General features: G+C 27.5%; 2 protein-coding genes across 2 annotated transcripts in view; one reads left to right on the plus strand and one right to left on the minus strand.

The window, feature by feature from the left end:
- The window catches only part of LOC129972873 (nuclear transcription factor Y subunit beta-like), a 149180-nt gene that overhangs the window by 76711 nt on the left and 48954 nt on the right, over nucleotides 1-23515 (plus strand). The window lies entirely within an intron of this gene.
- The window catches only part of LOC129972872 (SKI2 subunit of superkiller complex protein-like), a 33032-nt gene continuing 11422 nt past the window's right edge, over nucleotides 1906-23515 (minus strand). Inside the window, exons 11-24 of the mRNA XM_056087172.1 lie at nucleotides 23269-23353; nucleotides 23080-23186; nucleotides 22660-22806; nucleotides 22442-22535; nucleotides 20457-20669; nucleotides 18243-18353; nucleotides 15944-16174; nucleotides 15279-15554; nucleotides 12266-12609; nucleotides 11204-11402; nucleotides 10999-11109; nucleotides 8924-9145; nucleotides 4145-4279; nucleotides 1906-2163 (exon numbers count right to left, since the gene is read on the minus strand). Of these exons, the coding sequence (XP_055943147.1) occupies nucleotides 1963-2163; nucleotides 4145-4279; nucleotides 8924-9145; nucleotides 10999-11109; nucleotides 11204-11402; nucleotides 12266-12609; nucleotides 15279-15554; nucleotides 15944-16174; nucleotides 18243-18353; nucleotides 20457-20669; nucleotides 22442-22535; nucleotides 22660-22806; nucleotides 23080-23186; nucleotides 23269-23353 (2476 nt within the window). The 3' untranslated portion in view covers nucleotides 1906-1962. The remainder of the gene's footprint in view (nucleotides 2164-4144; nucleotides 4280-8923; nucleotides 9146-10998; nucleotides 11110-11203; nucleotides 11403-12265; nucleotides 12610-15278; nucleotides 15555-15943; nucleotides 16175-18242; nucleotides 18354-20456; nucleotides 20670-22441; nucleotides 22536-22659; nucleotides 22807-23079; nucleotides 23187-23268; nucleotides 23354-23515) is intronic.

Below are 23515 nucleotides of genomic sequence, written 5' to 3' on the forward strand. Positions count from 1 at the left end.
ACAGAATCGTTTGAAATAATTGGCCGAAAAATGTTAACCCTAGCCTCATTACTGTTGGGAAAAAAAACTGAAGCCTTACTCATTTGGCGTTGGGGAAAATGTAAAGAGTTTTTGGATAGAAAATTAGTTTTTAATTAATAATTAAAATTCTAATTAAAAATTCAAAAAAAGGGATCCCAGGTGCACATTCCCGACCTCTAAGGTATACATGTACCAAATTTGGTAGCTGTAAGTCAAATGGTTTTTTCTGTAGAGCGCCAACACACACACACACATTCGAGCTTTATATATAAGTATAGATTGAAATTCGTTTATAAGTAACAATTTAAAAACATAAAACTTAAATAACTGTATATAACCAAGAGTTTCTTCTTTTATTATTTTTCTTTTCTCCAAATGGAATTTTCAATTATATTTTCTTTTAAATATGTTTAATAAAAATTTTTAAGAAATTTTTGCCCGTTCCTTAAGGTTTTTTTTAAAATTATGCTTTTCATACTCACAAGAAGTTGAGCAATTTTTTCACAAATTATGATGTCCTCGAGAATGGCCGAATTACTACAGATAATAATATGAATATGCAAACTGTTACGAGCAGTCAATCCTTGGAACTCTTAGAAGGAGTTATGCCCTGCCATCAATAATAAGGCTACGTACCAATCTCACCACCAATTACATACCTTGAGAGGAAAAAAAAAAAAAAAAAAAAAAACTGACGCTTTCTACATCAAGAAGTTTTTAATTCACGAATACGTGAATCTCCCGTCCCGTAATGGGATAGTATAGATAGCCACAAAAAATTCTTCCTCCCTGCCTAAGGGTCTGATTTAATACATGACCCAGCGATCGCGAACAGTAATTTCGGACTCTGTGTTTGATGCATAGAAGAGCATTCTACAGGCTTTCAGATATAGGTATGCTTCGTTAATTTCTCATTCCAATATCTGAGATACCCCCCCCCTCCAAGGAATTAGAGAAACAAATCTATATAAGTTTAAAGGACTTACCTTCGCCCCATCTAAACATTCAGAGTTTAATGGAACAATTGTTGACGGAAAAACAAGGAAAGTGCTCCAGCAACCATTCTCCAACTTCTGCACAGGATATTCATTCTGTCATCGGTGCTGCGATAATTTGATTAAACATCAATATTATACCCACCAGCAAAGTGAGAAACTGTTTCTTATTTGACAACTTCTCATCCAAACTTAAATATTTCATTATAGTTTCATAAGATTTCAAAATTTCTCCAGAATAGAATTAATTTTTGAAACATTTGAATATGTGAATAGATATTTCCCATTTCCATTAAAACAAACCCCCTTCCAAATAAAAAAATAACTTTTTATTTATATTTAAAAAGTAATTTTCTAAATTTTTCTTAAATTGTTGAATATGATCTTCCTTTCACTACTTCCTCCTAGGAAGAATCTATATATCACTTTTCATTCATGTTTCTTGTACTATAAAGCAACAATAAAAATTTTATTTACTGTAGCCGATTTCTCATTTTTTTAAAAAAATTGTTGTGCGGGCAAATATTTTTTACTCATGCGAATAATCATTTTTTAATTAAAAAGTATTCCTTTATTAAAACCTTTTGTAATAAGCTATCAACAAATTTCTTTACAGGTTAATAAGTGTTAACAATTTATAAAACTTGGCAAAATTACCTAAACTAAAAAGAAAGTTTTAAATGCTTATAATGATTAAATTAATTGTTTCTTATTTTTGAAAATTTGTAATTACCAAATAAATTATTGCATTCAAAGAAAAATTTAATGGTTTTTTTTCTTCTTATATCTGAAGTCTAATATTTGACTGGATTTGATATAGAAAGGTCTGGTTGATTATTCAAAGGTTATGAAACTTATTCTCTTTGTTGTAGAAAATAATGAACAAATATAATGCAAACACATAATAAAGATTTTATTTGAAATATACTTTTTAAGTACAATAGCATTACTGGGTATATAAGCTCGCAGCAAAAACGATATCTCTTTTTATTTGGTGAGAAGCATCTTCCATCTTTTTGGCTAGAGCAGTATCACCAACCAGATTAGCACCATTACGGACGTCCTTTAACAATTCGCTTAATCGTTGGATACTTCGGACAATAATGCCTTCATCAACGTCCGTCTTTTTCATGATTTCTGCAAATATCTAAAAATAAAAATAAACTATTATTTCTTTTTATTACTTAAAGCAGCAATAACAGTTCGTTCTAAAGATTCATCACATATATGTTTAAAAATACAATATAAATATACATAGACATTTAATTTAATAAAGATATTCATTACATGTTTCTACCATGGAAAATAAAGGTATATTTTTTATATATTTTTTAATTGATACATACTATGCCTCAGTGTGCCTTCAAAAACATTAATTTTAATTCTGTTAAATATGGAACACAAATATCAATTTAAAATTAAATTTGGGTGGATTAATGAAAATACTTGTTGAAAATTGGCATTGCCAAATGTTATCTGACAAAATTTATGATTATTTTCGAAATTATCTTGCATTACTAATAAAAAAATTATAAGTTACAAGGGTAAGTGAATAAACATCTAAATTTAACTTCTATAATCAACAACAGACAACAACTTTACAAGCACATCATTTTTAGAATAATCATTCTGTTTTTCAATGCATTTTTGTCAGTCACTGCATAAGTTTTCTAATTAATTTAAAAAAGATTTTTGGTTGAGCAGTAAATCGTGTATGCAACCTTCCTTTACCAGTTAATCAGAGACGAATCGCAAACTCTTAAAGCATCTTTAAGTGGCCCAAACATGTAATAATCCAACAATGGCATTGTATGAAAGATGCTCCAATATCTTGGAATGCAGATTCTGAAATTTATAGATATGGATGGTGTTATGTGTACATGCATAAAAAAAAGCCTTCAGACAGTTGATTTTAGCATTTGTTTCAAATTGTAAATATCTTGTTGCAAAGCAACCACTATAATATTTTCATTGTTTACTCTTTTTCCAGGTAATGTTCAAAGAAATTGCCTAGGGAATAGCAAAAGCATGCGAGAATCATTTCTTTTTATTAAATTTTTCTTGACTAAGGGTTCTGGATACTTCTATTTCATATTCTGGCATTTCCTATTTGATTTGAAGAAGTGTATCCATGCTTCATTTTAAATGATACATTTAAAAAAGCTTCAATTTCAGAATTTCATGCTATAGTAATTGTGGACAAATTCTTACAAAACTGTGCATATGCTTTTTTATTAAATTGGGATCTGTTATTTCAAACAGATTAAACTTTTCAGCAGAACAAACAGATTTTCAGTTAAAACAAACAGATTCAAATTTTAGAAAAATCAAACCTATTATGTATGATTTTATATGTAAAATCATGACTAATGTTCATATGATTTGCCTTTTCAAGAATAATCATTCGTTGGTTTTAGAATAATGGTGTGGAATTAGCTCAATGTTGTCATCAGTAACAAATGTACATGATGTATATCCATTACAGATGTATAAAGCATACAGAATATAAATACAGTCCTTTCCTCATCTTTCACCTCTGTTCAGCTGCTTTTGAACAATCAAATTCAATAATAAATACATCATGTGATAAAACACTGCTCTTACATTGCAGTGAAAGCCTGATATGTATTTCAGCATCAGATACACCATCAGATATTAAAAAACAAAAGGGAGGGGGTTGCAGAATTATGTTCTTTGGTATGACCATGTTTATTTTACTTTGGTCATACCAAAGTAAAATAAACATGGTTTACTTTTGGGATAAAGCGAATTAAGATGAAAATGCAGAAATCTGTTCTAAAAGGACAGAAAGGCATTATCTAACAGAGAGAAAATAAAGTCGTCAGCCAAACTTATTAATTTATTTTCAGACTTTAAGTTAAAGATATTATAATTTTTATTCTACCCTTCTAATTAAAATATTTTCAATTGCAACAGTCTAAATAAATAAGTTCTATAGAAAAAGAAACGCATCTTTATATAAATTACAGAATAATAATAATACATAAAATACACAAATTATCTGAAATGATTAATGGAATTTCAGATTTAATACTACAATAAAAGCAATTCATTAATTTAGAAATAAAATTCAAACTACAGTAATTAACAAAACCGAAAATACTTACTGTGCCTTTAGCCCATTCATAAACAACAGGTACTAAATAAAAATTGTACTGGGAAACAAAGTTTGGATCAAGGATATTGTTTTGAGATTGCACTAAAGATATGTCCATAGCCACTTCTCGTATTTCTTTGATTTTCTGCATTAAGAAAAAGAGAGGGAGAGACAGAAATATATTATTATCATCATGTTGATTATAAAAAGATGTTAAAACAAATCAAAATCATCAGTAAAAATAAAACTGAAATTCCAATTTTTATATTTCACCAGAAATCCAAACTAAAAAATAGATTTTAAAAATTCTTAGAAATTTTGTGAAGCAGAAAAAAAGGTCTAGAAAAAAGTGTCATGATAAATAATTAAATATTCAATTTTTTTTATTAATTAAAAATTGTGCTTCCTTTGTTCATATGTAGTATTGTGTTAGCAAACCCATGATAGGGCTGAAAATTTGTTTAGACATTAACTTAAAGAAGCCATGGGAAAGGGTACTGTTCAAATAAGATTTATTTGATCATAGAGCTATTGAAAGATTGCTTTTTTTATAATTAAATTTTTTTACGATTTTCTGCTAATTTGAAAATTTATCTAAATCTTTATTATTTGCTTTTATTACTGATCAATGGAGATAAAAACTCACTGCTGAAAATGATTACTTTCATATTCCCTGTTGTAAACATATATTTATGTTGCTATTCACAACTTTTAACTAAATTTGCATCATTCTTAAAAATAAATCATTGAAAATAAAAAGTAAGTATTAAAATAAGTTAAAGCAATTAGACTGCTAGAGCTTTTAAAAATCGTTTGGAACAATCTGGAATTCTAGAAACGATGATATTCTTTGAATTTTTTTTAGTGCAATAGACTAGTCACTTTCATTAAAAATAAAATTTCAATTAGAAAACTTATGTATCATAATGTCCCAGAAAAAATTTTGCATTAAAAATAAATTATTTTAAAAAACTCTTGTTTATAGATTTGCTTTTATGATTTTCATCAAATGCTAATATCAAACAGAATTTTACATTAATTTTCTCAAATACTGGAGTAGAAGAAATGGTTATAATGAAGTTTTTAATAATTTATTATGCCATTAATTTTTCATTAAAAAAATTTCATCACATTCAACACTGGGTATATCAGGGAAATTTTCAGATGCTTTATAATTATACATTAAAATAATGGCAAAAAGAAAACTAAACTGCATGACTACTTTCAGTTCAAACTGTTAGCATGCAAATGTTATTCTTTCATATTAAAGCTAGCAAAATAATTTTTAAATAACAATAAAAATCATTACAAAGATTAAAATATTTTGCTCAAGATAAAATATTGATATTATAAAAATTAGCAACACGTACAGGCATGATTAATTTCTTTCTCAAATTAAAATATGATTAAAAAAACATACAAGTTTAAATCCTATAAATGAAAATCTGAAAAATCTACAGTAATCTATGATCAGAAAGTAAAGATTATTAGATAAAGATTATTTTATTATATAATGAAACCTCCATTCATTTTTTTTTTCAAGAATTCATTAAGAAATAATTTGATCAATTCTGCTCAAACAATATTCTACTTATAAATTTAAAAAAAAGTATGATTGATTCAGTAACATACACTTAAAGGTTTTAAAATTTGAAAATGCATGACTGTTATTTTGGAATGGATCTCATAACTTTGACATGTGGTTAGATGACGAATACAATATTTGATCAATGAATTCCAATCCAAATCTCCACAACACACATAAAAAATTACTTTAACCTGTAACAGGAATGCACTCAACTTGCATGCACTGCAGACATTTGATGGAATTCAGTGGCATGGTCACAACTACAAAAATGTTCTACTGCTATCTTGATGTAATGTTCAGGATTAACTGAATGGTTCAGTCGCCATAGCAATTAATCAGACATTGAAATGGACACAAAATAGCATCCATTATGGTGAGTACCATCTAGGGATTGCAATACCGTACCAAAATTTCAATACCGGTATTCGGTATTTTTTAAATCTTAAAACCGGGATACCGGTTTTAATACCGGTATTAGAAATTTTGGAAAAAGAAAGAAAACACAGGTGTTTCTTTTTTTTTTTTATTTGCCAGTTTTGTTAAAGAGTGTAAATATCACAAAAAATAATTTGTAACTTATAAATTATAACAGTATATAATCACAAAAAAGTAAAGAAACATCTTATTTATTTAAATCACAAAAAAAGTGTAAATATCACTATTTAGTTTGTGGTACTATTACAAATTTTTGAAATGTGATCTAAAAAAACGTAATGCATCCATTGTACTGTCATTAAGCCTGAAAAGTAATTTTGTGTAAAAATGACCAGCTGTCGAAAACGCTCTTTCGGCATCTACGCTAGTTGGTGGTACTGTTAGCAATGCGCGATATACTTTTTCCAAGTATTTACCTCTAAATCCCTCATCTTCAAATAAATCGATTTCTCGTCGGATGGTTTTGGATATAGCTGATTTTTGTATTGTATTTTGGTTTGTTGAAATTTTTTTATTTATTGCTAATTCTTTGTTTAAGAGACAAATCCTTTTCACTATCGACAGTAGTGACATCATAATCTTCGATAATTGAACCGAATTCTGAATGTAGATAGGTTTGTGGGAAAAAAATTTAGAAACTTTACTCTAACTTAATCAGATTTGAATTGGTTATTTCCTTTTCTTCTTTTCATTTTCATTTTTAAAATCATTAGAATTATGTAAATACCATAAGACATTTTCTATTTCGGTATGCCTTTCTTCTGTGCGATTTTTCAATGTAATACAGTTGGAATCTGAAGTTTCTATATACACAGTATTTGGATTCTTCTGTTCTTTATATTTTTGGTATAATACATCTATTACTCCTAATTGAATTCCATGTGCATAGCACAACTGCTGATTTGCACCAATCAACTTTCCAACTTTTTTCATAATTGTTGCTCCATCAGTCGTTATGGATACAATATTTTCTTTCAGGGATAATCCATGTTTCGCTGATGTAGATTTAAGCAATTAATTAAGCCATTAATTAGCTAATTAATTTCGCCCGTTAGGGAGACATAAAAACAAAAACATATACAATATTGCTATGTTCGCGATACCGGAACATATAGTGGAGACAATTTTAAAAATTTCTAGTAAATACCGAAAAACCGGTATTTAAACTTGTAAATACCGGTATTACAAAATTGTACAAATGACTCAAAATACCGGTATTCGGTATCCCGGTATACCGGTATTGCAATCCCTAGTACCATCTAATCATCATTTAAGAGGTATGACTCATCATCAGAATAGTGGCAACTTAAATTCATATCATTATTGGATCATTATTCATTATATCGAAGTAGAGGCATCAAGCCACGTCACAGATATACAAGTCTGCTGATTTAAACTGATTTAACAACTTCTCATTCCAATATATGAAATGCCCCTTTAAGGGATCAAAGAGAAGGTATAGATAAACCAGACATCTATTTAGGGGGTATCATGAAGACAAAACATTGGAACATTTCAATTACTATTCAAAGCAAAATTAGAAGAGGAGGCAAAAAAGTAATACAAAGCCTTGGATCCATTTACTTTTGATAGCCATTAATGCTGACTGTGAGAGACAATACATAATATTTCTTGGGTCCCTAGTTCAAATCAGATCTCTAATCCATGACCCATTGGCCAAGGCTCTGCTATTCCTCTAAAAATTCTCAATTACAATGAAAATCAATTTATCAAACAGTGTGTGATTTACAGCATTCAACAACAAATTGTTCAAATATAAAAATCATAAACTTTATCGAAATTGTATTTTTAGTTCCTTTTAAAGTAGCGTAGTTTAAACTTTAACAACTTAACAAAATTATATACTATAATGAATGAATACATTGAAATATGTTTTATTCTTTTAGATATATTTGATTAGAAAAGTAAAGATGTTATTTGTAAGTTATGATGATGCACTCAAAACTGATGAGCATTTGGTTTAAATCAAAATTAATAAATTAAGGAAAAAGTTCTGTCCTTCTTAATTTCTTAATTATGGATTTTAACATATGTCTGCAATATGCTAAATAATATGCTTCCACAAATATGCTAAAATTTATTTATTTTGAATTTTTTCATACTTTACTTCAGCATACTTCCATTTCACTTTCATTTTTAACTAATCATTAATTAAAATACTTTGTTTCATTTGTTAAGGCAACACTTCTGTTATCTGGGAAAATGTCTAGCTAGATTATCACCTTGTTTTAAAATCAAATAAGGCTTATTTTCAAATAAATCAACAGTTTTAAGTCAGAAATAAAAGGGCAGCACATGACAGGATGTCTCCTGTCCTATCATTCACATCAAACTAATAGTAAGTCATTTGTTCAAGACAGAATTAACATGTATAAGGCATACATACATAGCAGATCTCAGAACAATCAGATCTTAAAATTGAGATTCTAGCATTAGAACATTATGATTAATTCAATTGCAAATAAAAAAAATGTAAATATCATAAAACATAACAAAAACTGCATTTTATCCACAGTAATATAGAAATCCAATTATTTGCCTCATCATTTTTATATGCACTTACCATTTTAAATAAAGTTTTTTTTTTCTAAATGTAAAATTCCATTCACCAAGCTGTACACTTAATATAAAATTTGGTAAAAAGAGAACCATTTATTGATGATTTTTATTATAATACTGAATTACTCTGCTAACAAACATTGTAAAAGAGCGTTATGTTACATATAAAAAATTATAGCTATTTACCTCAATCATATGACTGGGCAATTCCAAATTTGCATCATCATTTTTCTGTTGAAAGACCATGCATGATAATAATGCTGCAACTTCTTCTGGTGGACTTTCTGTGAAAACAGACTTAACAAGAAGTTCTGTGATAAGAAGTTCATGATTGCTCATTTCTCTGGCAACTGCTCCCTTTAGTTGAACATTCTCATTTTCATCTATGTATCCTAATGTTTTAAGTACCTGTAAAAATTGTTTTAAATTCAATTACTATGTGCTTATGAGCATTATGAATAAGTCAAAACAACAACTAAACAAACGCAGGATATCTAGTGATGAAAATACAAAAGATTTTGAATGAAGGAAGACAATTTAATTCTATTATATTTAAGTCTTGTGCACAATAGGACAAAATTTGCTCTATTTAGGGGCAGGCCCTGTAATTTGAATAAATATCCAATGATGAATAAGACACCTGATCCATCAACTCTCCTAACTTCTATACAATTCCACAAGTGGCAATGTTTGATTCAATAAAGAATTAACATTCCTTAGACCAACGAGAATAATGGATGTAATTAGATCTTGAAATGAAACCCTCTGGTACCTAAATTGAAATTCTGCACCAGGTAATCATGTACCAAGCTAAATTTATTAAAGAAGATTTCTGGGAAAAATTAACACAGATTTTTTGCTGAAATAATTTTACAACTGAATGTAATGACAGCTCGTCCATTAGGGCTGCAGTCCTTCCTAATATTTTTTTTTTTTTCATTTTAAATTTTATTTAGTCAGTTTTTTAATCCTGAAAGTTTGAGAAATAATAAAAATAAAGAAACAATAAAAATGATGAACAAAGTAAATTAATCATCAAGTAGGAGATAACGCTGATCAAGGTATGCATGCTGTTTGTTTTCAAAAGCATAAAAATTTTGCTCTATATACATGTTTAACTACCACATGAAAAAGCAAAGATTCATCTTTTCTCCCCTTAATTTAGAAGACTTGGCAAAAATATTTACAGCTCAGATTTGATGTTCAGCCAAATTTCCTCTTATGAAAGGCTAAATTCATTCTTGAGATTTCTGTCATTTTATCTTTATTTCATTTTCTCTCATTTGTTATTTTATAGTTTCAGATTTGCATTCATATTTTCCTATTTATAATTACATCTCATTTAATTTATATTCATTTTCTTTCTAAGATATCATTTATTGAAAAGAGATGCATTGTAAACATTATTAAAGAAAAATGTGGTTAATTGCTGTTAAAAAAATCTGTAAGTACTTAAGGGTATCTGGAGCAATTAAGAGGTCAAAAAAATTTTAATACCATTTTATTTTAATTATATTATTTTGAAAAAACTTTTTACAGTATTGCTTCTTTCTGAACTAATAATCTGCCATGTAATGCAAATGGATATATAATATTTATTTTTTAAATGCACATAATGTGAACACAGACTGCAAATTTTAAAATTACTTTTAATTAAATTCTTGTTTAATTCTTTCATTAGAAATATATGCACATTTTGTAATTGTTAATTAATGACTTCTTTAAATTTTTTAAAACCTGCAAGATCTTCAACAGATAGTTTTGATTTGATATAATCACTCAGTACCAATTGCAGGTTTAATAATATTTTTTTCCCATAATATAGGTCTTATAATAAACTGATACTTCCGTACTGAGTTGCAAAACACTACAGATCATATTCAAACAAAGGGAAAGTGAGGTTATAATAACATTCAAAAAAAAAAAAAAAAAGAAGGGGAAAAAAAAATTTTTTTTTAAGTAACAGACTACCACCAGTCCTTGGAAATTTATTTCACTTTTATAATACATGATAATTATATTTTAATCAATTAACATAAAATACAGATTTACAATTTATGAATTGTTGATATACAAATGATATATTAATTCAATTTATATTCAATATTAATTCAATTTATAAATGATATATTAATTTTTAAAATAATATGATGTAAAACTTAAAAGCTAGTTCACAACAGTATAAAAGAAAAGCTTAGTATATTTAATCAAGAATGAAATGTGAAATGAACGAATGAACAAAAAGAATAATATTCACTAACAGCTTTTCGAGATTCATAATCAGGATGCAGAGAAAGGCTTTGCTCTGATAACTTGTAAGAATATTCTTTAATATCTTCTTCCATTTGCATAAAAGTGTAAAGATCTTCAAACTATAAATAGAATTTTAAAAAATGTTTTAAAGGTAAAATACATATACAAAGAAATTCAACAATTAAAGTGTATTTTTAAAATGAAAGTACTTACATGCTTAGAAAATTCAGGACATTTTACACATGTAAAGCTTTCCAAAGCTTTTTCTAACCTGTCTAAATTATGTACTTTAGGAGCAAAATTTATATCTTTTAAATTTACATTGGCTGATGGAAAGCCATTTAAGTTTGCTTCACAAAGACAACACAGTTCCTGAAATGCAGCACTAATGGAATGACCAGGGTTTGAATTCCTGTAATAATTTTTTAAAGAATCAAATTACTTTTAATTAACATAATAAAATTTTTATAAATTCACATATAGTTTTATACAAAAAAGCATAGTTTTTCTTTTAGTTCAGTGAAATAAAAGAATGTTTAGCCTAAATGAAATAATGATTTTAATATGGTACTGTTAAATGAGTGCAAAACTTATTCAACCAGTTTTAATATATACATATTATTAGCAGAATAAGTGGAATATGGAAGAAAATTATTACAAAAATGTTACAGACTTGTTTTTTAATAATTTAATATTAAAATTAGTTCCTAGGACTCAATTCAAAATCAGTAAAAAGTTAGTTTATTAGAAAACTGGTTGCCTTTGGAGACCAGTTGGTTCCCTGGAGATATTGGTTATACTTAATTCCCATTAAATTATTTAGATAAAACCTCATGTCCATGATTTCAATAAACTGTCAGACATTAAAGCCATGTTATTTTAATAGATGCATAGATTACTGAGAAGATAATTTGCTTAGGCTTTAAAACAATGAAAAAATCATTTTGTATATAAATATTTTTTTTTTTTTGGAAATTATTATAAAAAAATAATAACCTCGCTTATTTTTTAAACCGAATTAAAATTTCAAAAATTTTAGAAGAATGCATTAACATTTGTACTACTTTGTCAAATCTATAATAATAGACTAGAAATATGATAATATAAACTCAATCATCAAGAAGTACTAATAAGTTAAACATCAGAAAGAAATACTAATAGGTAACACAGTACACTTCAATATAATACCAACAAAATTGGGAAAACAAATAAGATGAACAGAAACTATCATTAAAAAGTTTCTTGATATATAGAAAGCAAAAGCTACATACTTACATTGCATGAAATCTCTTGCACTCCTTAAGTATGGCACTATCATCTATCCTCATGACTTTATTTCCTATTATTTCAATGTCAGAAAAGGTCACATTCAGAATGTCAGGTTGTTTCTCACTAGGATAAAATAATTTCTTAGTCCAAGGCAAAATATTTGCTTTTGTTGATGAGTTTTTGGAATCTGTTGGCTTATTTTTTTCAGCAATACCAAGAACTTTCATTTTATTTTCTTTATCTATACTTAGTAATGTGCATAAAACATTTTGATGATCATTTGTCGACACTACAAGAATTCTTCCTGGAACCAACAATTTATTAGCTAGCGCTTGTGAACATTTCTTTTCCTACAAATTTTTAAAAGACACAATTTTAATAAATAAATGATAAATAAAAATAATTTGCATGCAATTTTTTATACATTTAATAAGCAATCATTTAATTAAACAAAGCATAATTATTCATTTCAATATAAAAAAGAATTTTTGACATAAAAATAAAGAATATTCAATATAAAAAAAAGAATTTCATTTAAGTTTTTAAACAGCCAACCATACATAAAAACAATATCATTCAAATAAATTATATAAACATTGTTTTTAATTTTTATTAACCAGTTAACTGTTTCGACCTCTTCGGAAAATGCAAATCTAAATTGTCATAAACATATATATATTAGATAAATATAATAAATAATTAATTATAAATATAATAATTGTCATTGCATAAGCACACCATAATGTAAAATGTTGTACTTTTTCCTTGACAAGTAGAAAACAGTTAACTGGTTAAGTAAAGTGAAAGATGTGGAAAATAAAATTAAGAATAGCTAAATCACATTTATTTCTTAATTTATCAGAACAGAATAATCAAGAATGTATTACCAGACTGATGATTATTGCTGTTTCCTGCACTTAATAATTAAACTTAACCTTCCAAGTAGCTAATTACTTTCATGACAACTTAAAAATTATCAGATTTTGAGTAATTACCATTTAAATTGTGCATGCAATTTAATCACTGAATGCAAAGCATTCTTACTGATGGAAAACTTTAAGTGAACACATAAATAATTGCGACACATTTGCTTTGAGTGGAAAATGGCCTAGTTATTTGAAAGGATAAGAAAAAATAATTTGATATATAATGTTAATAAAAAAAACTTTTGGCTTTGAAAAAAAAATCGACTGAATGTAGTTAAATCCTTAGTTACTACAAATGTCCAATAGCAATTGAAGAACAGGTCAAATAACAAAAAAAAAAAAAAAGAAAAGAAAGCCACATAGCCCAGCCTATACTTCTATAAATGCGCACTTTCTACTCTAGCCATACCATTACAAGCAATCTTTTTATATTGTTCATAAGTTCTGACTTTACAGTACAGGGTAGTACCTTGTAAATGTTACATACTATAAAGAATGACCAAAATTTAAAATGCACATATATTTTAATTTCATAATTAATTTGATTACAGAAAGCATAAAATCATGTACACTTTAAAGTATGAATAGATGAACTGTTAAAATGAGTAAAACACTAACGTAAGATGCAAATTTATTTCTTACAAAAATTATATAAAATCATTTTATTTTCATTGATAAATATTATATTAATATGAAAAAATAGGTCTGATACTAAAGTGACAAAACTAATTTCTTTTAGTTTTTGAAAATATCTTAGATAAACAATTCTTTTTTATTTTATTTTAGCCCTCCTGAATAGTAGCAGCTTGAAACGTCTAGGCAAAATTAATTATTTCTCACTTTATCATGGAATTTTTTAAGATAGAACAGTTGCAATCTTAATAATGGAAAAATAAACCTGTTTTTTTTTTAATTCTTTTTTTTACTAAAAACGCAGGCATATTAAGATTGTTCATGCTACAGTAAAATATGTCGTATTTTTAATAAGGCCAGTAAAAATTGGCTTTGCATTGCTCTTTCAATATAATTTTTCTTGGTTATATTTTGAATAACAAATATTTTTTTATGTAACTAATGCAATCAAACTTATTAATCTCTCATAAAACTATTTTCTCAAGCAGAGTTAATGCTAATTGACAATAGCCTTAAATACTGAATACTATCTCTGATGTCAAAAATTATATGTTTAAAATGCCTGTTTCACAAAAAATAAAAGTAATTTATTCATTCAATTAATTATTGTTTGTCCTAGCTGTTTTTATTTACAATTATCTGGATTCACAGCAAAGATTATAAATGGCTATTTACAAAGTTAATTTTTAAAATCAATTATCTGAAATTATCAAATATAAAGTTGACATACATTAATTTTCATTTCAGTTGGTTGGGGAATGTAAATGGAATGATTTTCCAAAAGCAGGGAAAAAACTTCAAAAGGTAGAAATAATTTATAAAAATAAATACAAGAAATTGCATCCCTTTAAATATAATTCGAAGAAAAATTTTATTACCAATTTAAATTTATAAAAAAAAATCAAAATTGTAAAAGCCTATCATTTTTATATCTAAATTACCTGAATGTTTCTTTTTTTTTTTTTTTTCAGATTTTAGAAAAAGAAATCCTGTATGCCATCAAGTATAACATAAGACTTACAAATGCAAGTTAATACTCTAGCAATGGTAGAAGCAAGTTTGAATAATAAAATTCAAATACATTTTAGAGATATTCTTAGTTTAGTTTAGTTATATTAACGTCCTGTTTTTAAAGCAACACTAGGACTGTTTTGGGATGGACCAAGTAATTTTAAACCATGGTCAGATGATGAGGACGACACCTAAGCTGGCACCCCCTCTCCAAATTTCCACACCACAATAGCAAAAGGACATTTGGCCCCGACGGATTTAAAGTGCACCAGAACCGCTTACACAACGGTTCTTCTGTGGATTCGAGACCTTACCACCATGCCACTGCGTTCCTTAGAATCATTCTCAAAGTCATTTTTTTTCTTAAGTAAACATGCTTAATTAGTAAAAATTATTTAATTAACTAGTAATAAGTATTAGAAAAGACAGTTTCAAAACAAAGTACATACCATAACTTCATTCTTCAAAAGTCTAACTTCTTTTAAGGACATAATGTACTGAGCCATGTCAACATTACATAAAGAACAATCTAATTTGTTTAAGCTTGCAAGTTTCTGTGTGGCTTCAGTCAGGAGTTCTCGATAAACTTTTTGCTGTTTTTGATTATCTGATTCTCCAAAGGATCGTTTAATGACATCTTCCACCCGAAACGTTTTTATTTTTAACAAATTCAATATCATACTGTATGTCAATTTGAATTGAGATTCTAGCTTGGTAGGTTTTCCCTGAAATAATTAAAAATTCAATGTAAAAATGAGGAAAAGATATCATTCTGAAACATCAGTGATAACCAATTCAGGAAAATATGGGAATTTATGATGCCAGATAAGTCATAATTTATGATATTTGTGACAGTACTAATACTATATAATAAAATAGAAATAACTAACAAACACTTTTAAAAAGTGCAAATTATATTTTTATAAAAATAGAACATGCAATTTGAGAGAAAAATTCTTTAAATTTTAAATAATTTTTTTAATGCAACACTTTGCATTCCATTGTATAAAAGGAAAAAAATATTTATAGAAAATCCAATTATGCAAATTTTTAAATTAAAAAACACAGTGGAACTAAAAGAATTAAAAACTATAACACAGATAGATCATCTTACCAGCATCATATTATGTAATGCTGAGGAATCGGGAACATCAGCTTTGCATAGAATTATCACCGTTCCTACAGTATCTTTACCACGTCTTCCTGCACGACCAGCCATTTGGATATATTCAGATGGTTTCAAATCACGGAAATTGAGACCATCATGTTTACGAATGGAATCAAATACTACAGTTCGAGCTGGCATGTTAACACCCATGGCAAATGTTTCCGTGGCAAAGAGAATCTACAAATAATTAAAATTTCATAATAAAGTTGAAATTTTTTTAGCACAAATTTTTATGGCATATTTTGAATCTATTAATCTCTAATTATTAAATTTTTAAAACTCCAACAAATCATCTTGTTACTTATTACTGTATAACTTATGTAACAGTTTGGTTTAGTTATATTAACACCCCAATATCATTTTCTCCAATTTTGTGACAATATTAGAAGACAATCTGACTCCCTCATCAAACTCAATGAGAATTCCCATAGACATTTTCTTTGATAAAAAATTGTATAAGAATATAAAAAATAAAATCAGATATTTTCTTTTATCCAGAAAAAGAAATTTTCAAAATCCAATGTAGAAAATGTTTCAATTTCCTTATTTAGCCAGTATTTTGTATTTGACAGTCGTTCTGTTTGCATATTTGCTTGCTTTTATTCTTTTAAACATTTTAGATGCCAAATTTGTACACAAGCAGCTTTTTAATTTTACTATCTGCCTTTGGCGACGACCAGTTTTTTCGTCAAAATTATTGGGTTTCTAGGCTGATAATTATTAATATGTGATGCAATTTTTTTAAAAACATTTCACCTTGTAATTTGATGTGACTAAAATAAATGAATTCAATTAAAACAGTTTACTGAAAATTACTAAGTGTATATATTATGAAATAAAAATGGAAGTGAAAATCCTACTACGGATTGAATGACTGGCAAAAGCACATGCTTGAATGTTTTAATGGAGAGTTCCAATTCCCTCATAGCATTTAAAAATATTGTTTTAGATAGTATATAAAATTAAGTTAAAAATATTATTTCAGCGAAATGAAAAATTGTATGGACATGAAATTTATATCCTTATATAGGTTATTTTTTTTACATAATACAAACAGTATTTTTTATAAGATAACTGTTTTGAGAATTATGAATATCAATTTCCATAGGCAAGTCATAACGATTATGGCAGTATATAATCTTAACAGTTTTTTATTGCTTTATAAGTTGTTTGTCAGCATTTCTGTTATACACCCAGGTTTGCAGACTTTTAGGAAGTTTTTGGACGACAGGCATGATTTTGATGTGCTTTGCAAGAAACAGTACATTAATCTTAAATCTTACACCAATTATTTATCTGCCAACAATTAAGACTAATTTGCACTTGAATGAAATTTTTATTTGAAGACTATTTTATGATTTCTTTTATATCTTGTCTCTTCTGACTGAATGTCCTCTTTGGTGACATAGTGAACTATCTCCAGAATACTTCTAATAATATTTTGCAGCTCCATTACTTAGCTATGCTAAGTGTTTGATTCAGTACAGATGTAAAAATATTCAAAGAGGAAGCAATCTGAAATTTGTATGATATTTTGTTCACATTTGATTACTGCCATTCGACAATTAGTAATAAAATCAATTTCTGTGCCATGTATGTTAGCATTTTATATATAAAAACTTTTGAATCGTTAAATTATTAGAAATTTTTTAATCATTTAGGCATGAGAAATTTTTTTATTAATTGAAATATGATACAGGGTTTCTCTCAAATGTATAGACGCCATGGTTTTTCATTTTCTATTCAGTTGAAATGAATGGGTTAGTGGCAAAACAATATATGCTGAGCATGAATTTTAAAAAATGACACTTTAGCTAAGAGAATTGCATTAAATTGTTTAAAAATACAAGAGAGAATATTATATCTAATTTTTACCTCAGCTTCATCCTATAACTTGAGATTATAATTAATAACTATGCATTTTTAAATTTTATCTTCAATCTTGCTGTCAGAATTATCTATCAAAAGTTCTTTTGAATGATATAAGAAAAATGGTCATATCATGGAAGTATAAGTAAAAGTAAAATGGCATGGAATATAAAGTGTTACTTGTTTATATTCAGTATATAGTCTTTTGCTTTATATCCAATCAGAATATAGTACAGCCTTCATTAGCCAACAAATTTCATAGTTGATTGACCTTCTCAAAATTCTTTAAAATGACAATGAATTCATTAATAAAGCATTGCTTGAAAATCTGTAAAATATTCTTGAAATCAAATATAAAAAAATTTCAATAAATTACTTTTAATAAGCTCCTCTGAAACAACATTTCTACCACTTCTTTAAGGATAGGTAAAATTCCACTATGATGAACCCCAAATCCTCGAGCAAGTTGTTCACCCATTAATTTCACCTATGGGAAATAAAAAAAAGTGAACATTAAAATATTTCAAATGAGAGAAAAAACATACTTCTAATAATAATGGGCATTTTCAATGCAATATCTTAAAGGACACAATTTCATGAATGTCTTATTTTGTGAGCTATCTTCAGTTCTGCAATGGATCATGTGTATCAAATATAACAATTACAGAAAAGTTAAAACAAAATTTAATAAGCACTCCAACTTGTTGGGTGTTCTCTCAACTACCAAATATACTTTGTAATATCTTGATCCTGACCGATCAAATAAGAGAGTAGTGTAACAAAACAATTATTTTATTTACAGCCTAATATATGTACACAAAACAAATGGTTCTCATCTAGATTAATATTATTTACAAAATTCACACAACAGTTGAAAGATTAATCATGAAGCAGCTCCTCGATCAAATCGGAGAATAGACACCAAAAAATGCTAACAGGCTGTTAGCCCAAATGGCTACTCCAGGGACCACTCCAGAAATCCATCTCTCTTTATAAGGGTAAAAACTCGCATCACATGGAACTTCTCACAAAATTTGCAAACACCGACGTCCCTATGATGCCTCTTACTGCTCTCCTATCTTTTCTCCTTTTCTCACCCTTTTCAAACAAACAAAAAAAGGCATTTTATTTCCATCAGATCTCCACTTCTGATTTTCTCATTGGTGATCTTGAGTTCCTTATCATCCAATAACTGCTCAGCAATGCTTCCTCAATGGTTTCAACTCGATTGTAGAAATGTCTGTTAATGATCCATCTTTGTAGCTGACCCTCTGCCAAACACATGTTAATTATAATCAATTCACAGCTAACACCAGCTGACATCCACCTGAGTTCAACACTTAATGACAATGGTTGCTGGTGATTGATCATTTCTTGAAGAGTCTCTTCATAAGGAAAAAAAAAATTAACATCTGAATATTTTGACGCTCTTCTCCCTTGAAGACTTGATGGATTTATTTAAAACACCGAGACATGCAACCGTGCCAGTAAAAAGATCCACATGTGGCTATCCATAGGCACTTAACTATGTGTGGGAATATGGGTGATGTTACATCTGATGGTCCATAGACACTTAATTATGTGTGGGAAAACAGGTGACATTAAATTCAAACAGAATACCAATTGCCATGCGAGGGAAATGGGTAAATGTTACAACATTCCATAATATGGAATGATCTATGCTAATCTTAGTCATATCACAAAGAGAATCAAGTGTGCATTTTAGACATTTTTCACTGATTGAATCCAAAATTTGACATTTTTCCACCACTTAAGAACCAAGACTATACATGGAATCTTATTTATCAAACTATGTACACTCTGAGTTCATATACGCATGAATAGATGAATTGCCTGACAGTCACTAGATTTACTTCATTAGAATCAAATCTATAAGCTCGGAATACAAACGAGATATTAAATTTCACCCATTTAGCTTGTTGCATTTTTGAGTTATTGCATTCACATGAGCATAAAAAGGCAGATAGACCAGTTAATCTGTAATCAGATTTAGTCAAAAATTTCAAACAGATTTAATATTATAGTATCCACAAATCAACTATTCCCATCCTACCTACATACCTAAGATAAATTAAATAGTAATCATTATGGCAGCACTGAGGTGGAAACTATGACTGCATCCCAATGGCCAACAAAGGCCATGCTGCAACCCCTTCCATATAAAGCATTTCCTATCATCAGAGAAGAGGTAACTCACAATTCCATATCAGGAGAATATAGTATAATTAATTAAATTTGTAAAAATATGGGAGAAAGTATTATACCTAATTATTTCCCTCAGCTTCATCATGAAATTGACTCTCAAACATACCATATAAGGCATTTCCTATCATCAGAGAAGAGGAAACTCACAATCCCAGATGAGAACAGTTAGTACAAGTAATTGTCCTGAACCAATTAGCAAATCAAATGCTTTTCATTATCATATTTAGAGTGCAGCCATTAGAAATCTGTCATTTTAGAAATAAGAATAATTACTATATTTTGCATAACTGCAAGAAAAGAAAACAAAAAGATGAGCAATGAAATTTCTTATTGATTAAGTAAAGCAATATCAATATTAGTCTACCTGAGGAAGTTTTCTATCTTCAGCTTTAAGTTTCGATATACATTCATTGAAAAATTTTGTTATTTCCCTTTTTTCTACTTGTGTAGTTAGATCTTTACTTGACAGTATTTCTGCATGTGTATTGCATTTTTTTCTTGATAGAGTAAAGCAAACAGCTGGCAAGAGATCTTTTTTCTGCAGATAGCCTAAGAGACCAATGTAAACATTCTTTTCCTATATAGTAAAAATAAACATAACATATAAATATATAACATTTACAATGTTTTATAAAACATTTACAAAAATTAAAAATAAAAACTTTATTAAATAACTAAATGAACAGAGGTTGGCTAGTTAAAGACCTATTTAGACTACAAGTAAATTGGACTATCAACTATTCGGTAAAAAATTCTATGTTCTCAGAAACAGTAGCAAATTCACCAAGTGAACAAATGAGAACTGATACTGCAATGAAATCAAAAGTTATAGATATAAACTTTTATACATTTAGGGATTTTTTCTGAGCAATAATTTTAAGCAAAACATTTTTCTCTGCTACATATTTGATTTCTCTTCTCTTGAGTTTTTTTGTAAGTATTCAACTAAATTTTTCACAAAAGAGAAAATAGGCAATATTATGTGAGTATAAAATAATGAGAAAAGAAAACTTCTTCCTATCAAAGACGTCATAATATCCTATTGAATGAGACATAAAATAAGACACCTCAATTAATAATAAATTAAAATGTGTGTTCGGCACTCTCCAGAGTAGATAGCTAATCTAAAAGCTATGAAATTTGGCACAAATATATTTTGAAGGAAGGGAGAAAATGTGCACCTTATAGTGATTTTTCTAAAATTTTAATTCATTCAAATGAAACAAAATTTTAGTCTTTTGAAATGATTGAAAAATGATAATAAAATATATTAGAAAATAACTTAAAAAAGTTACATGATTAGTTTTTTAAATCTTTTTTATCAGCATGATTTAATTTACTTAACATACTGCTGAATGCAAAATTTATCAAGCTATTTTAACATAGGAATCTGTCATATATTTTTCATAAGGAATAATAAAGTAAAACTGAAATCCAGCAATGTGTAATTAGATATTAAATAATAAGGATCCTTATTTTGTGGCTCAGTACCATTAAAGAATATTTGTGTATGCAATGAACAGAATACATACAAGGCTATTATAATATCATGCCTAAAATGTTGATCAAAATTTGAATTGTAAAAGTACTTTTTTAAAAGGAACTATGAACATCACAATGAAATGAATTGAAACTCAGTCATTACTACAAATAAACAAGCTGATCATTAGGAGATGGTTAGATAATGTATAAACATTACAGATTCTTAAATATTAATGTCTCATTTTGAATAGAGGCAAACTTTGCAATTCTGAACTATGCTCTGATGATGAGGATGATGGTATTCTTCTCCTAAAACTTCTATAATATACTAAGAAAAGACATCAGACTTTTGATATTAATTATAGTTATATTATAAACATTTGACTTTTGATAGTTAATGTATAAACTTTATGGATTATAAAATATTAATGTCTCATTTTAAAAAGAGGCAACAGCTGTTTGGAGGCAGATTTTTAATTTTGAACTATGCTCTGATGATGAGGTTGATGGTATTTTTCTCTAAAAACTTCTATAATATACCAAAGAAAAGATATTTGACTTTTGATATCAAATTTAACATATACCAAAATAGCAAAATTTTAATAGCATCAATAGAATTTTTCTTGCAAGTATCATAGTCCCATCCAATACAGAAATCAAATAACAGATATATGTTATTGTTATAAGAAATAAATGTGATACAATATTATTATATAATTATTACATACTTAGGGCTTTCATCCTTGAATAAATTTCATTTATTGTTTATCCATTAATAATTTAAAAATGTGAGGAATTTCACAGTAAATATGAAATAAGAAATTAAATTAAATGAATGAACCAAGATTAAGACAGAGATTATTTTACCTGAGCTAAAGTAATATTATACTTTGGACCTTTGGGTCCTGAGGAAGATTTAGATTTGTCCTTCTCTTTTTTAGAATTACAAGCTTTCATGTACCTGTTATACAAAAAATATCTCCATCAATAAAAAAAATTAAAAAAACTAATAATAATGTTCAAAAATTTGTTTAAAAAGCTATTATTATTTAAAAGAGGAGCAAATCAGGAAAAATAAACCTTACTCATCAGTCAAAAATTTTCCAGAAGGATCAACAATTGGAAATATGTCATTCTCTGATTTTCCAACACTTCCAGTATATAAATAATGTACTAAAGGGACAGGACGCTTTAAAGTACTAATCACATATATCTTTCTTTTCTTGATTCCACTAAAAAATAAACATTTCAAACAAATTAAGAACACTTTTTTAAAAAAATCGTATTTCTTTATTTTAAATACAACAGCAACAAAAATTACACATTATAAACAATGAAAGTAAAGAATCACAAAGCAAGAAATTTCAAATGAATTTAGAATCATAATTATAGATAGAAACTACAACTGCCCTTTTTTTATTTTCATCACAATGGAACATTCATCTAAACTGTAATGCTTATATATTGATTTTAAAAATAACTTGGTGGATTAAATAGAAACTTACCCTAACCACTCAGCAAATTCTGCTGTATTTGGGACAGTGGCACTTAACATTATTAAATTTACATGGTCTGGCAACATGATGAAAACTTCTTCCCAAACAACACCACGCTATAAAAAACACAAGCTTTTTAAAAAAAATATCCAAAAATTGTTTGCAATTTTAAAAAAAAAAATTTATACTAATACATACTTCAGAATCATTTATGTAATGGACTTCATCAAATATGACCCATTCTAATTCACGAACAACATCTGATCCATGATATAACATTGACCTAATAAAACATTAAAGAATGAATCAAAATGAAATAATTCGCAGAATTTTTTTAAAAATATTGTTTGAACCAAATACAAAGAAAATAGCCATAATGAAGAACATTTTTGACATAAAATTACTAATTAGTTATAAATTTTACAAAAAAAAAGTTTTTCTATTA

The sequence above is a fragment of the Argiope bruennichi genome, chromosome 6 (genome assembly GCF_947563725.1).
Source record: "Argiope bruennichi chromosome 6, qqArgBrue1.1, whole genome shotgun sequence".
NCBI classification, from domain to species: Eukaryota; Metazoa; Arthropoda; class Arachnida; order Araneae; family Araneidae; genus Argiope; species Argiope bruennichi.